General features: G+C 41.7%; 1 protein-coding gene across 1 annotated transcript in view; it reads right to left on the reverse strand.

Moving 5' to 3' along the window:
• Positions 1 to 3724: 3724 nt before the first annotated feature.
• Positions 3725 to 13376, reverse strand: part of RIPK2 (receptor interacting serine/threonine kinase 2) — a 66467-nt gene continuing 56815 nt past the window's right edge. Inside the window, exons 10-11 of the mRNA XM_075828073.1 lie at positions 5130 to 5207; positions 3725 to 4968 (exon numbers count right to left, since the gene is read on the reverse strand). Coding sequence (XP_075684188.1) covers positions 4676 to 4968; positions 5130 to 5207 — 371 coding nt within the window. The 3' untranslated portion in view covers positions 3725 to 4675. The remainder of the gene's footprint in view (positions 4969 to 5129; positions 5208 to 13376) is intronic.

Consider the following 13376-nt stretch of genomic DNA (forward strand, 5'->3'; position numbering starts at 1 on the left):
GGCTGAGCATTCACACGAGAGCTTCAGCTGCTTCGTTCTAGCGATTGATGATGGCCTCAGTGCTCGGACCCCCACCAATCCAAACTTCTGACATGTCTCTATAACATATCAGAAGTTTGTCAAATGTTTAGCTACACTTTCAGTCAAAAATGCATTCGCTGGGGTTAGCCAAACTCTTACTTGTTAGACATTTATGGCATATCTTGTCTGAAGTGGTAATACTGCTTAGAACTAAAATGTTGTACCAAGCGTTGGTTAATTTTCCTCATATTCTTTAGTGTTATTTAAAACAATAACATAAAAATCTATTGCAACAAGTGCATAAGAATAACTTTAAAACATCCTAGAGGTTTAGATGCCACTTACCTTCACGGCCATTGTTCTTATCAGAGAACAACATAGGTTTCCTCGTTCTACGGCAGCAGAAAATAGGATGGTTTAATTTGGCTTTTAAATAACGGGAACATGTACTGAAACAAACAGCTGAGGAGATATGATACGGGCATCACTTTCTTGTCACAATGCCATGAGTCCTCTGGTCTATTTTAGTTGTACAGCATTTACTGCATGTTAGGACCAACAACAACACAACTGAATGATACAGTACTGGCACCAGATCTATACTTTATTTACTGCATTATTTTTTAGATTATTAACTATATTAATTGTTTATGGGTAATGTTTGGTAAATGCACAAAATAACAATAAGAAAAAAAAAAGAAAATTCTATTTTACGCCCCCAAATACTTTTTGATATACACCTGGAACGGTGGAACCAATAATCTATAATTATTTGGGGTTAAACTTCTTTATTTAAAGAGTTTGTACTTCATTAAAGTAATACATTGTTATTTCTTTTGTCACTCACACATAGGCAAGGCATATTGCTGTATTGTTTTTCAAAAGTGGACAACCCCTTTAAACACATTGAAAAATATGGCATTTGGGCTCAACTCCATATTTATGAAGCCCCTGTGCCACTTTTTCTGACACATACGAATGTGTAAGAAAGTGGGTGGTTCTTTAGTCACGCCGAGTGTGAATGATTTCTAACGAAAAAAATGTAGAAAAAGAACGCCAGGTCCAGATCCGCTACACTGGAAATTTTATATTGTGCGCTAGGATTGATAAATCTGCCCCAATATTTTTATACCATTGTCTCCAAAGACCAAGATGTGAAAAGTCCAGCCCAGTAATATACAGTATGTAAACAACACTTTTATTACAGGACATTAAAAATAACATACAGGCTATTGTAGGTCATTTTTGATGTCAGAATAAACTAGGTTTAGTAAGTGGAAAAAGTGGAAAAACGTCTGGTTGGTTTTTCTAAAACGTTTAATTATGCTAAAAACGTAAATTATTAGACAATTGTTTTAAATATATTGGCATACTGAAAAAACTTTTCATTAGCAAAAACACTGTAATAATATTCAGTCTTTTAGTTTTTCGTTATTAATACTCTGAACCTTTTTCTTTCATACAGCAGCACTACTTCTACTTCGGGCCTTCTATCTATGGGAATGAAATTCACTTGTTGTACGTTCCTCCAGTAGATTTTTACTCTGTAATATTTACCATATTCCCCAAGATGGTGCACGTTGACTGCGGTATATGTTGCAGCTACTAAACTAAAACAAACGGCGGAATTGTTTTTAAAGAGGCTCTGTCACCAGATTTTGCAACCCCTATGTGCTATTGCAGCAGATCGGCGCTGCAATGGAGATAAGAGTAACGTTTTTATTTTTTAAAAACGAGCATTTTTGGCCAAGTTATGACCATTTTTGTATTTATGCAAATGAGGCTTGCTAAAGTCCAAGTGGGTGTGTTTAAAGTAAAAGTCCAACTGGGCGTGTATTATGTATGTTACATCTGGGCGTGTTTACTACTTTTACTAGCTGGGCGTTCTGACGAGAAGTATCATCCACTTCTCTTCAGAACACCCAGCTTCTGGCAGTGCAGACACACAGCGTGTTCTCGAGAGATCACGCTGTGACGTCACTCACTTCCTGCCCCAGGTCCTGCATAGTGTCGGACGAGCGAGGACACATCGGCACCAGAGGCTACAGTTGATTCTGCAGCAGCATCGGCGTTTGCAGGTAAGTCGATGTAGCTACTTACCTGCAAACGCTGATGCTGCTGCAGAATCAACTGTAGCCTCTGGTGCCGATGTGGCCGACACGATGCAGGACCTGGGGCAGGAAGTGAGTGACGTCACAGTGTGATCTCTCGAGAACACGCTGTTTGTCTGCACTGCCAGAAGCTGGGCGTTCTGAAGAGAAGTGGATGATACTTCTCATCAGAACGCCCAGCTAGTAAAAGAAGTAAAAACGCCCCGATGTACGCACATAATACACGCCCAGTTGTACTTTTACTTTAAACACGCCCACTTGGACTTTTGCAAGCCTCATTTGCATAAATACAAAAATGGTCATAACTTGGCCAAAAATGCTAGTTTTTTTTAAATAAAAACGTTACTGTAATCTCCATTGCAGCGCCGATCTGCTGCAATAGCAGATAGGGGTTGCAAAATCTGGTGACAGAGCCTCTTTAAATCAGTAACATTTAGTGCAATCTGAAACCCCCTTCCCTTATCCCCAACAAATACTAAAAATATCATGACAGAATAGTGTGATTTCAGCATAAACACCATTCTTTTTAATGTAATGATGCTAGAAATCGCATTGTGCTTCTAGCGGAAACCCCCAAATAGGTGAGGTTACTGGGGAAATTGAAACATTTACAACCAATGAAGGCATGAAGACATAGCTCCGTACTGACCTTATATTCCGTTTAAACAATTATAGCTATGTTATAAATAATAACATATCAGTTCTTTAAGCTATTAGGCTACATGTACACATTGCAGAATTTGATGCAGAATAAATGCTGATAATTTCGCAGGTAAGATCTGCACATAATACGGCATTTTTTTAAGCGTTTTTAGGTGCGGAAATATTCTGCAACGTGTAGATGAAATTACTAGTGATCTCTTTTGTACTGTATTATGTTGCGGATTTGCGGCAGGGGAATCAGCAAGGCAAATCCGCACGAAATACGCATCGTGTGCATATGGCCTATGGCTGAAATCACACATGCAGCTTTAGGTTTAGTTTTTTGAGCCAAACACAGGAGTGGATATGAAAGAAAGGAGATATATAAGTCTTTCTTTATGCTTTTCCTTCCAGTTGGATACACTTCTGGCTTTGTCTCAAAAATGCCACCCAAAAACTTCATGTGTGAACCAGCCTTTTAGATGGCTGCAAGCTCTTCTCCATTTGTAGGAGACTACTGGATTTGACTAAGGTCAGAATCGCACACAAAATTTTGATGCAGTTTTTGGTACAGTTTTTGGCTTTACTTCTGACTTTGTCCATACCTCCTAACTTTCAAGTATCCGCAAAGAGAGAGCACAATTTTTTCCCTCTTAATCCACGCCTCTAACTCCGCCCAATCCCCACCCATACACACCCAGTTCAGCCCACACAGTCTAATGCCTCATAGAGCGTCCCACACAGTATAATGCTAAATAGCTACCCCCACAAAGTATAATGCCCCCATAGCTGCCCCCATACTGTACAATGCCCCATAGATGCCCCATACAGTACAATTCCCCCACAGATGCCCAAATACAGTATTATGCCCCATAGATGCCTCCATACAGTATAATGCCCCCACAGATGCCCCATACAGTATAAAGCCCCCACAGCTGCCCCTATACAATATAATGCCCCCACAGCGGCCACCATACACTCACCTAGCCCCATTCCCACAAGGAGTGGAGAAGATCCCTCTGCTCCTCCACTCTGTGCTACATGTGGCTCGGCACAGACCGGCGCAATGACGTCACTGGATCGCGCCTGTTTGGACCGAGCCGCTCACGGCAGGCATTACATACTGAATGGCGAAGCAGGGAGCACCATTGGATTCAACTGTATCTGCGTCCTGAGGACACAGATAGAATTGAAACTGGGACATACTACCGACCGCCCGGAATCCAAGACTGTCCCGCTGAATCCAGGACGGTTAGGAGGTACGGCTTTGTATAAAAAAAAACTACCAACAAGTGTACCAAAACTTCGTGTGTGATCCTGGAATAATGCCTTATGTGCGGAGACTGTACAATGGTACATAGGGTCCCTACTGCAACATACTGCAGACCTGTGGCTCTCTGTGTAGACATTAATTTAGACAGTTGCTTAGACTTTCCCGTTGCCCATAGGGGTAAGCAGTACTGTAATATGCTACCTGTAATTTTGGCTGGACCATATTTTTATTTTCTTGCCAGCAATATTTTTTGTATCATGAATGCAGATAAAGCGCATCTCAAGTATAGTGGAGCGGAAAACAACTATACATATAAAGTTGCTCTGCGTATGTTAAGCAGCCCAATAAAATGAAGCTGTTGCTATATCTTAAATGGGTTTTCCCACCAAAGATTTGTATGGCATAGTCTGCAACACTCCGGGCAAAACTGATACCCAATACACCAATGATAGGTGTCATGCACCACCACCACAAGCCCCAGGCATAACACAGAGTATCAGGCCCCAGTCTTTGGTGGGGAAAACCCCTTTAATGTTTAGTAGTGACTTTACCTGCTATTTAATAGCTGATGACATATTTACAGAACGTTTTATATACATTTAAATATGCAAAACAAAAGACATTTTCCTCAGATTTCTGGAAATGGCTGGAGGTCATTTTGCCTATTGCATTTTAGTTTTTGTACAATAATCCTGGCAAAAGGTTCTCCTTTCAAGTCACAAGTGTCAATAAGTTTCCTGACTTTTGCACTCCTTGTACTCTTAGATTTTATCAGTTCATAATCTTCCTTGAAAATTAAACTCTTTGAAATGAGAGCGTCCAGGCACTGGTTCAGACACGCGTCTGTCATTTGATTTATGATTTGATCTCGCTTCCGCTGAACCCACATTAGCGCTGTAGAAGGGGACTCCTGTACTGGATCTGCCAAGATACATGAAACAGATGAGTAGATGGAATCTGTGTCCTTTATAATGTAAAATAATAAAATATATTCATACTTATAAAGCACTATGGGCCTCATGGGTCAGAATAATACATTTTAGCATTATTATATAGTAAATAGTAGTATAATATCTACTTACGTATATAAATGTGTGTATACTCTACTTCGTTTGGTGGCTTATGTTCGTCACTGTGTTTCCAGCTTGTGCTATCTTTACCTACAACAGAAAACAGTAGAAAACAAATTTATCTTCATTAAATAAATAACCAGTCCATACATAGTGACTTACGGTATGTCTAAATGATGGCTCCAACTGGGTAGTAAAAGCAATGATATGTTTGGTAGCTATGAACAACATCTGGGCTAGATTTTATAGATGTTACCCGCTAATCTACTTGTGATGATATATTTGAATAGTTCCTCAATATACATGGAACATCTTGAATTCTGAAATAGAAATACCTCATGAACACTGCCATAATAAAGCTCTGTTTTACAGCCAGAATAGGTCATCCACAGAGGTGCATGTGACATTGACTGTATCCCTGTATGTCTGATTTCATACTGAACCCAACAGAGGTTTTTTTCTGTTGGATACCAAACAAATCTGAAAGAAATAAAATTGTGGCATACTCCATCAGATGCTGTGCGTATTCTCCCATAAAAGCATTACTACTAGGTGAGGTTATCTCCCATATACAGCACCTGACAGAGCATGAAACAGCCACAAGCGGAGTCCCACCGTACAGCCCGCGGCACACTCCGGCAAGCGGAGACAGAATTGAGTCAAATATAAGTAGGTCATTTTTATGTTTTAGTAACAAAAGAAAAAAACAACAAATATGTAGTCTTAGTGCAACCCCACCTGGGCATGTACCTAACCACAAATGATTTCACATGCCTCAGTACTGGTTAATGTCTTTCTGTAGAATATATATATATATATATATATATATATATATATATATATATATATATATATATACATACACCGTGTTCCAAATTATTATGCACATTGGATTTAAGTGTCATAAACATTTAATTATTAGTTTTTCAATTAAACTCATGGATGGTATTGTGTCTTAGGGCTCTTTGGATCATTGTAATCAATCTCAGACACCTGTGATAATTAGTTTGCCAGGTGTGCCCAATCAAAGGAAAACTACTTAAGAAGGATGTTCCACATTATTAAGCACGCCACAGGTTTCAAGCAATATGGGAATGAAAAAGGATCTCTCTGCTGCCAAAAAGCGTGAAATAGTGCAATACCTTGGACAAGGTATGAAACATTGGATATTTCAAGAAAACTTAAGCGTGATCATCGTACTGTGAAAAGATTTGTAGCTGATTCAGAGCACAGACGGGTTCATTCAGATAAAGGCATAATGAGGAATGTTTCTGCCAGACAAATTTATAGGATTAGGAGAGCAGCTGCTAAAATGCCATTGCAAAGCAGCAAACAGGTATTTGAAGCCGCTGGTACCTCTGGAGTACCGTGGACCTCAAGGTGTAGGATCCTCCAGAGGTTTGCAAGTGTGCATAAAGCTATTATTCGGGCACCCCTAAACAATGCTCACAAGCAGAAACGGTTGCAGTGGGCTCAGAAATACATGAAGACTAATTTTCAAACCGTGTTGTTTACTGATGAGTGCCGTGCAACCCTGGATGGTCCAGATGGATGGAGTAGTGGATGGTTGGTGAATGGCCACCATGTCCCAACAAGGCTGCAACTTCAACAAGGAGGTGGCGGAGTCATGTTTTGGGCTGGAAACATGGGGAGAGAGAGCTGGTAGGCCCCTTTAGGGTCCATGACGGTGTGAAAATTACCTCTGCAAAGTATGTAGAGTTTATGACTGGCCACTTTCTTCCGTGGTACAAAAATAAGAACCGTGCCTTCTGTAGCAAAATTATCTTCATGCATGACAATGCACCATCTCATGCTGCAAAGAATACCTCTGTGTCATTGGCTGCTATGGGCGTAAAAGGAGAGAAACTCATGGTGTGGCCCCCATGTTCCCCTGACCTCAACCCTATTGAGAACCTTTGGAGCATCCTTGAGCAAAATATCTATGAGGGTGGGAGGCAGTTCACATCAAAACAGAAGCTCTGGGAGGCTATTCTGACATCCTGCAAAGATATTCAAGCAGAAACTGTCCAAATACTCACAAATTCAATAGATGCAAATCATGAATTGTGAAGGTGATATCAGAGAAGGGGTCCTATGTTAACATGTAACTTGGCCTGTTAAGTTTTTTTTTTATTGAAAGAGCTTTTGATTTCTGTAAATATGACCTCCTGATGCTGCAAATTCAACATTTTAGTTGTCTTTACAACCTTTAAAATGTTTTGATCTCTGTTGTGCATAATAATTTGAAACCGTGCATTTTGAGTTTTTTACTTCTAAAAAAAAATCTGTTATCATTAGGAGATTTGTTCAATAAAATTTGTATTATACTCCAACGGTTGATGGCTTGAAGATTATACTGACTGTCATTTGCATCGACTATTTAGGAAAATCAGCGAAAAATAATATTTGCATAATAATTTGGAACGCGGTGTATCTATATCGCAGCACCGATGGGATTTTTTTGTTCCCAGACTCCACCTTAGGACCAGCCCACCTAGACTAGTATTAACATGATTAGCATGTTAATTAAGCATAGTATAAGAGTCCACCCATTCCACAGACACGTTTTTTTAATCTGCCCTCATAGCAGGGGCAGTTTGCCCTTGCGTAGCTTACCTTCTAACGTGTGTTTCTTATTTTTCAGGTCGTATTTGATTTGCGCCGGACAGAGGGGTATCTCTGTCCAGGCTGCCATTTATTGCCTCCAGGCTTTATTATTTACGTCCCAGACATTGGTGTGGCTTTGTTGAGGGACTTAAGCCTGTATTCGTAAATCAAGGGTTTGCCTCCCAGAACGAGTTCTCTGGATTATCACATTAAAGGTATTCTCCTCCTGTGGGTCCACCTGGAGTAGAAATTTCAGAAAACTAAAGACGATGCGCCTAGCTCTTCAGTTCTTCAAACCCTGGATAAGAGGGAAGTCAATTCTTATTCGATCCGACAACATTACAACAGTAGGTTACCTGAACAACAAAGTCGGTACCAGATGTCCTCTTCTCCTTCTTTGCAGAAAGTCATCTCTTCTCTCTAAGAGTTGTGCATATCAGCGGATCTGCCAATACAGTAGCGGATCTTCTCAGTCGTAAGAGATTGATTTTGCCAGAATGGGAGCTCAACCAGAAATATTTTCAGCAGATAGTGGACAGATGGGGGTTACCACAGATGGATTTAATGTCGAACAAAGACAATCACAAATTGAAAAAGTTTTGCTCACTCCGTGCATCAGACCAAGCAACAGCAGTCGATGAACTCTCAATATAATGCAAACATGAGTTCCCATACATCTTTCCTCGGGGTCCATAAATACCCAGGATCTTGCGGAAGATAGTGGTAGAAAAGCCTTCCATCATCCTGTTTGCTCCATTCTGGCCCCGCAGGTCTTGTTTTCAGCTCCTTCTGCGTCTCTCCAAAGGGGAAATTTGGAAGCTCCCACTCAACCAGATGTATTACTTCAGAGAGGCCTCTTTTACCCACATCTCAACAAGCTCCAACTTCACACTTATGTGGAGGCTGAGAGGGAAAGATTGTTAGACAAGGGTCTTTCTGAGACAGTAGTTTCTACCTTACTGCATGCTAGGAAACCAGCAACTAACAGAGTATACTCTATGTTATGGAAGAGGTTTGTATGTTGGTTTGAAGAGTCATCTCATTCTTTTTCATCCTACAATTCTTTCAGAAAGGATTTCAGAAAGGATTAAAATTGAATACACTTAAAGTCCATGTGTCCGCCAATAATTCCATGACAGACGGAAAGTTTTCAAACCAGCCTCTAATAGCAAGGTTCTTCAAAGTTATCAGAAATTTGAGACCAGAAATTAAACATCCATTACCATCATGGTCCTGAAGAGACTGGTTCTTTCTCCATTTGAGTTGTTGTCTGAAGTGCATTTAAAGTGGCTGTCCTTCAAAGTCTTATTTTTGGTAGTCATTCGTCTGCCAGGAGATTAGGGGATGTTCAGGCCCTATCCTCCAAGCATCCAGATCTTAGATTTCTTCCTGATAGTGTTGTGTTAAGAACTCTTCCATCTTTCATGCCTAAGGTGGCTTCTGTGACTAACCTCAATAAAGAGTCGGTCCTTCCTGTGTTCTTTCCTAACCCATTGGATGAACAGGAACAAGAATTTCATAACTTAGATGTCAAGAGAGCCATCAAAATCTACCTCAATAGAACAAAGGACTTTAGATTGTCAGCAAACTTATTCATAATTTATTCAGGCCCCAGGAGGGGTTTTAGAGCTACAAAAGATACCTTAGCCAAATGGGTTAAACTCTGCATCGAAGAAGCTTATCTAGCCGAAGGTTCTTCCACTCCGTTTCCTGTATGGGCTCATTCTACCTGAGCAACCTCTACCTCTTGGGCAGAAAGGGCTCAGGTGTCCTTGCAAGACATCTGCAGTGCTGCTTAGTGGTCATTTCCATTCGTGAAGCACTATAAGCTTGACATTGAGGCTTCTAGGAAAGCAGCTTTTCTTTTAGTACCGGTGTCCTTAGTGCAGCACTTAAAAATGAACCCTCCCTTCTAGTATTGGTCTATTTACATCCCATGGGTACTGCCGTAGGACAATGTCATTTTGCGTTCCTTGGGTCTGTAGGCAGCAAACTTATATCCCTCCCAGTAAAGTAATTTTGTAGAAATTTGAATCTATTTTCTAAAAACATGTCTCTGTGGAATGGGTGGACTATATACTGTATATATACATATATATATACTCCATACACTGTACATAGTGAAAAAGCTCCACCTTGTGTGACAACATCATTGTGCACTTATTAAGTTATACCACGGTGCCTCCATAATTGGTACTTATAAAGTAGTACTATGTTTCAATTATGCTGTAGGGCAGATACCCCCGAGCATATGCGCCTGCATAGATTGAAAACGTAGCAAAATCAGAAGAAATCCGGTTTAAAAATATGTGATTTTTACAAAGATGGTAACCCATAATTAATTCTAACTGGTGTCTTATTGGTAGAGCCTGAATATTGACAAGGACTGAAACATTGCACGTGGGCTAATAACGTCCCAAAAAATGTTTTTTTTGGAGTGCTGCCTATTTTCTTATTATTGTATTATCTATCTATCTATCTATCTATCTATCTATCTATCTATCTATCTATCTATCTATCTATCTATCTATCTATCTATCTATCTATCTATCTATCTATCTATCTATCTATCTATCTATCTATCTATCTATCTATCAATCTATCTCATATCCATCTATCTCATATCTATCTATCTATCTATCTATCTATCTATCTATCTATCTATCTATCTATCTATCTATCTATCTATCTATCTATCTATCTATCTATCTATCTATCTATCTATCTATCTATCTATCTAACTATCTATCTATCATCTATCTATCTCTCATATCCATGCATCCATCTATCTATCTCTCCATCGTCAGGTTCAGATTCATTATTCTACAACGACTTTATAGATATTGATTTTGTTGTGTGTTGTCTATATTTTCAGCTAGGCGCTTGGTTGCAGATTACACAGAGCTCCACACATAACACAAAAAAATGCTTATAATATTATACAGGCTTGAAACAACTGCTACTGGTTTGGTTTATCCTGGATATGACAGTCAAATGAAGTTGGAGCCATGTATCATTGTAGTCATTGTCCACAGAAATAGAGGATTAAAACGTCGTTTTTAACAAATACTAATAACATTTGATGCCTTAAAGGGGTTTTCCGGAACCAAACAATCCAATCCAGTTAAACTAACCAATGGCAAACAAATCTTTTTGCAATATACTTACGTTTGATCCGATGTTCCTACCGATGTATCGCATCTTCTGTCACGTGACCCCTCGCTAACCTGAAGTCAAAACTTCCCCCTCATCCCCGTCCATAAGTTCTAATTTTCGTTTTCCTGTTGTCTGAGTGTACGGTCACGTCATAAATGACGGAACTGAACTCTGTAGTTAGGAGTTGTACAATGTACTAATCCTCCTACTCAGAGCATGCGTGGTTGACACACACTCAGTGTCCAACACGCATGCTCTGTTATCTGTTAGCGCTTTGAATCATGGGATTTGTAGTCTTTATTCAGTACAGAATACGGCGAGTCACTACAAACTTGCGATGCAAACAAACCGGAGAATAACCTCGGGGAGCGAATAATGAAGAAAATTAGCCATATAAACAGGTGGGGAACATAGGTTTAACAGAACTAACAGATGTAAAGGTTTATTCAATTTAAAAAACTGATGTCGGAAAACCCCTTTAACACTGGGCCAGATAGGACAGATAGCAGATAGATGGAGACATAAGAGATAGATTTCTCATAGCGGTTAGCGGTAACATGCCCTACCTGTGTCCTATGGACTTTTAACATGTTGAAATAAAGATCTTTTTATATTTTTTCTAATGTGCATGTGCTGAGGATTTTTTTTCTACATTTCATAGATTTCTCATGTTAGTATTCACTATCAAACTTAGGGCCTTTTTCCACTGGCCAATTATTGGGCAAACGAGCGTTCACAGAATGCTAATTTCTGATCATTGCCCAGGGCAACGATCAGCCGATGAACGAGCGTAAACAGGGAGACATGCTACCAGGGGCGTAACTAGGAAAGACTGGGCCCCATAGCAAACTTTTGACTGGGGCCCCCCCCCTCCCCTGAGTGTCACACAACCCCCCCCCTTGTAGATAGTACCTTTTTTACAGCCCCCCCTGTAGATAACGCCATACAGCCCCCCTGTAAATAACGCCATACAGCCCCCCTGTAGATAATGCCATACAGCCCCCCCTGTAGATAACGCCATACAGCCCCCTGTAGATAACGCCATACAGCCCCCTTTGTAGATAGCGTCATACATCCCCCTGTAGATAACGCCATACAGCCCCCTCTGTAGATAACGCCATACAGCCCCCACTGTAGATAACGCCATACAGACCCCTGTAGATAACGCCATACAGCCCCCCCATAGATAACGCCATACAGCCCCCACTGTAGAGAACGCCATACAGCCCCCCTGTAGATAACGCCATACAGCCCCCTGTAGATAACGCCATACAGCCCCCTTTGTAGATAGCGTCATAAATCCCCCTGTAGATAACGCCATACAGCCCCCTCTGTAGATAACGCCATACAGCCCCCACTGTAGTTAACGCCATACAGACCCCTGTAGATAACGCCATACAGCCCCCCCATAGATAACGCCATACAGCCCCCACTGTAGAGAACGCCATACAGCCCCCCTGTAGATAACGCCATACAGCCCCACTGTAGATAACGCCATACAGCCCCCCTGTAGATAACGCCATACAGCCCCCCTGTAGATAACGCCATACAGCCCCCTGTAAATAACGCCATACAGCCCCCCTGTAGATAATGCCATACAGCCCCCCTGTAGATAACGCCATACAGCCCCCCTGTAGATAACGCCATACAGCCCCCTTTGTAGATAGCGGCATACATCCCCCTGTAGATAACGCCATACAGCCCCCTCTGTAGATAACGCCCTACAGCCCCCACTGTAGATAACGCCATACAGACCCCTGTAGATAACGCCATACAGCCCCCCGTAGATAACGCCATACAGCCCCCACTGTAGAGAACGCCATACAGCCCCCCTGTAGATAACGCCATACAGCCCCCCTGTAGATAACGCCATACAGCCCCCCTGTAGATAACGCCATACAGCCCCCCTGTAGATAATGCCATACAGCCCCCCTGTAGATAACGCCATACAGCCCCCCTGTAGATAACGCCATACAGCCCCCCTGTAGATAACGCCATACAGCCCCCTGTAGATAACGCCATACAGCCCCCTCTGTAGATAACGCCAAACAGCCCCCCTGTAGATAACGCCATACAGCCCCCCTGTAGATAACGCCATACAGCCCCCACTGTAGAGAACGCCATACAGCCCCCCTGTAGATAACGCCATACAACCCCCCTGTAGAGAACGCCATACAGCCCCCCCTGTAGAGAACACCATACAGCCCCCTCTGTAGATAGCTCCATACCGCCCCCTGTAGATAACGCCATACAGCCCCCCATGTAGATAACGCCATACAGCCCCCCTGTAGATAGCGCCATACAACCCCCCTGTAGATAGCGCCATACAGCCCCCCTGTAGGTAATGCTATACAGCCCCCCTGTAGATAGCGCCATACAGCCCCCCTGTAGGTAACGCTATACAGCCCCCCTGTAGGTAACGCTATACAGCCCCCCCTGTAGGTAACGCTATACAGCCCCCCCTGTGGGTAACGCAATACAGACCCCCCTGTAGGT

This window comes from Rhinoderma darwinii, chromosome 5 (assembly GCF_050947455.1).
Source record: "Rhinoderma darwinii isolate aRhiDar2 chromosome 5, aRhiDar2.hap1, whole genome shotgun sequence".
Classification (NCBI taxonomy): Eukaryota; Metazoa; Chordata; class Amphibia; order Anura; family Rhinodermatidae; genus Rhinoderma; species Rhinoderma darwinii.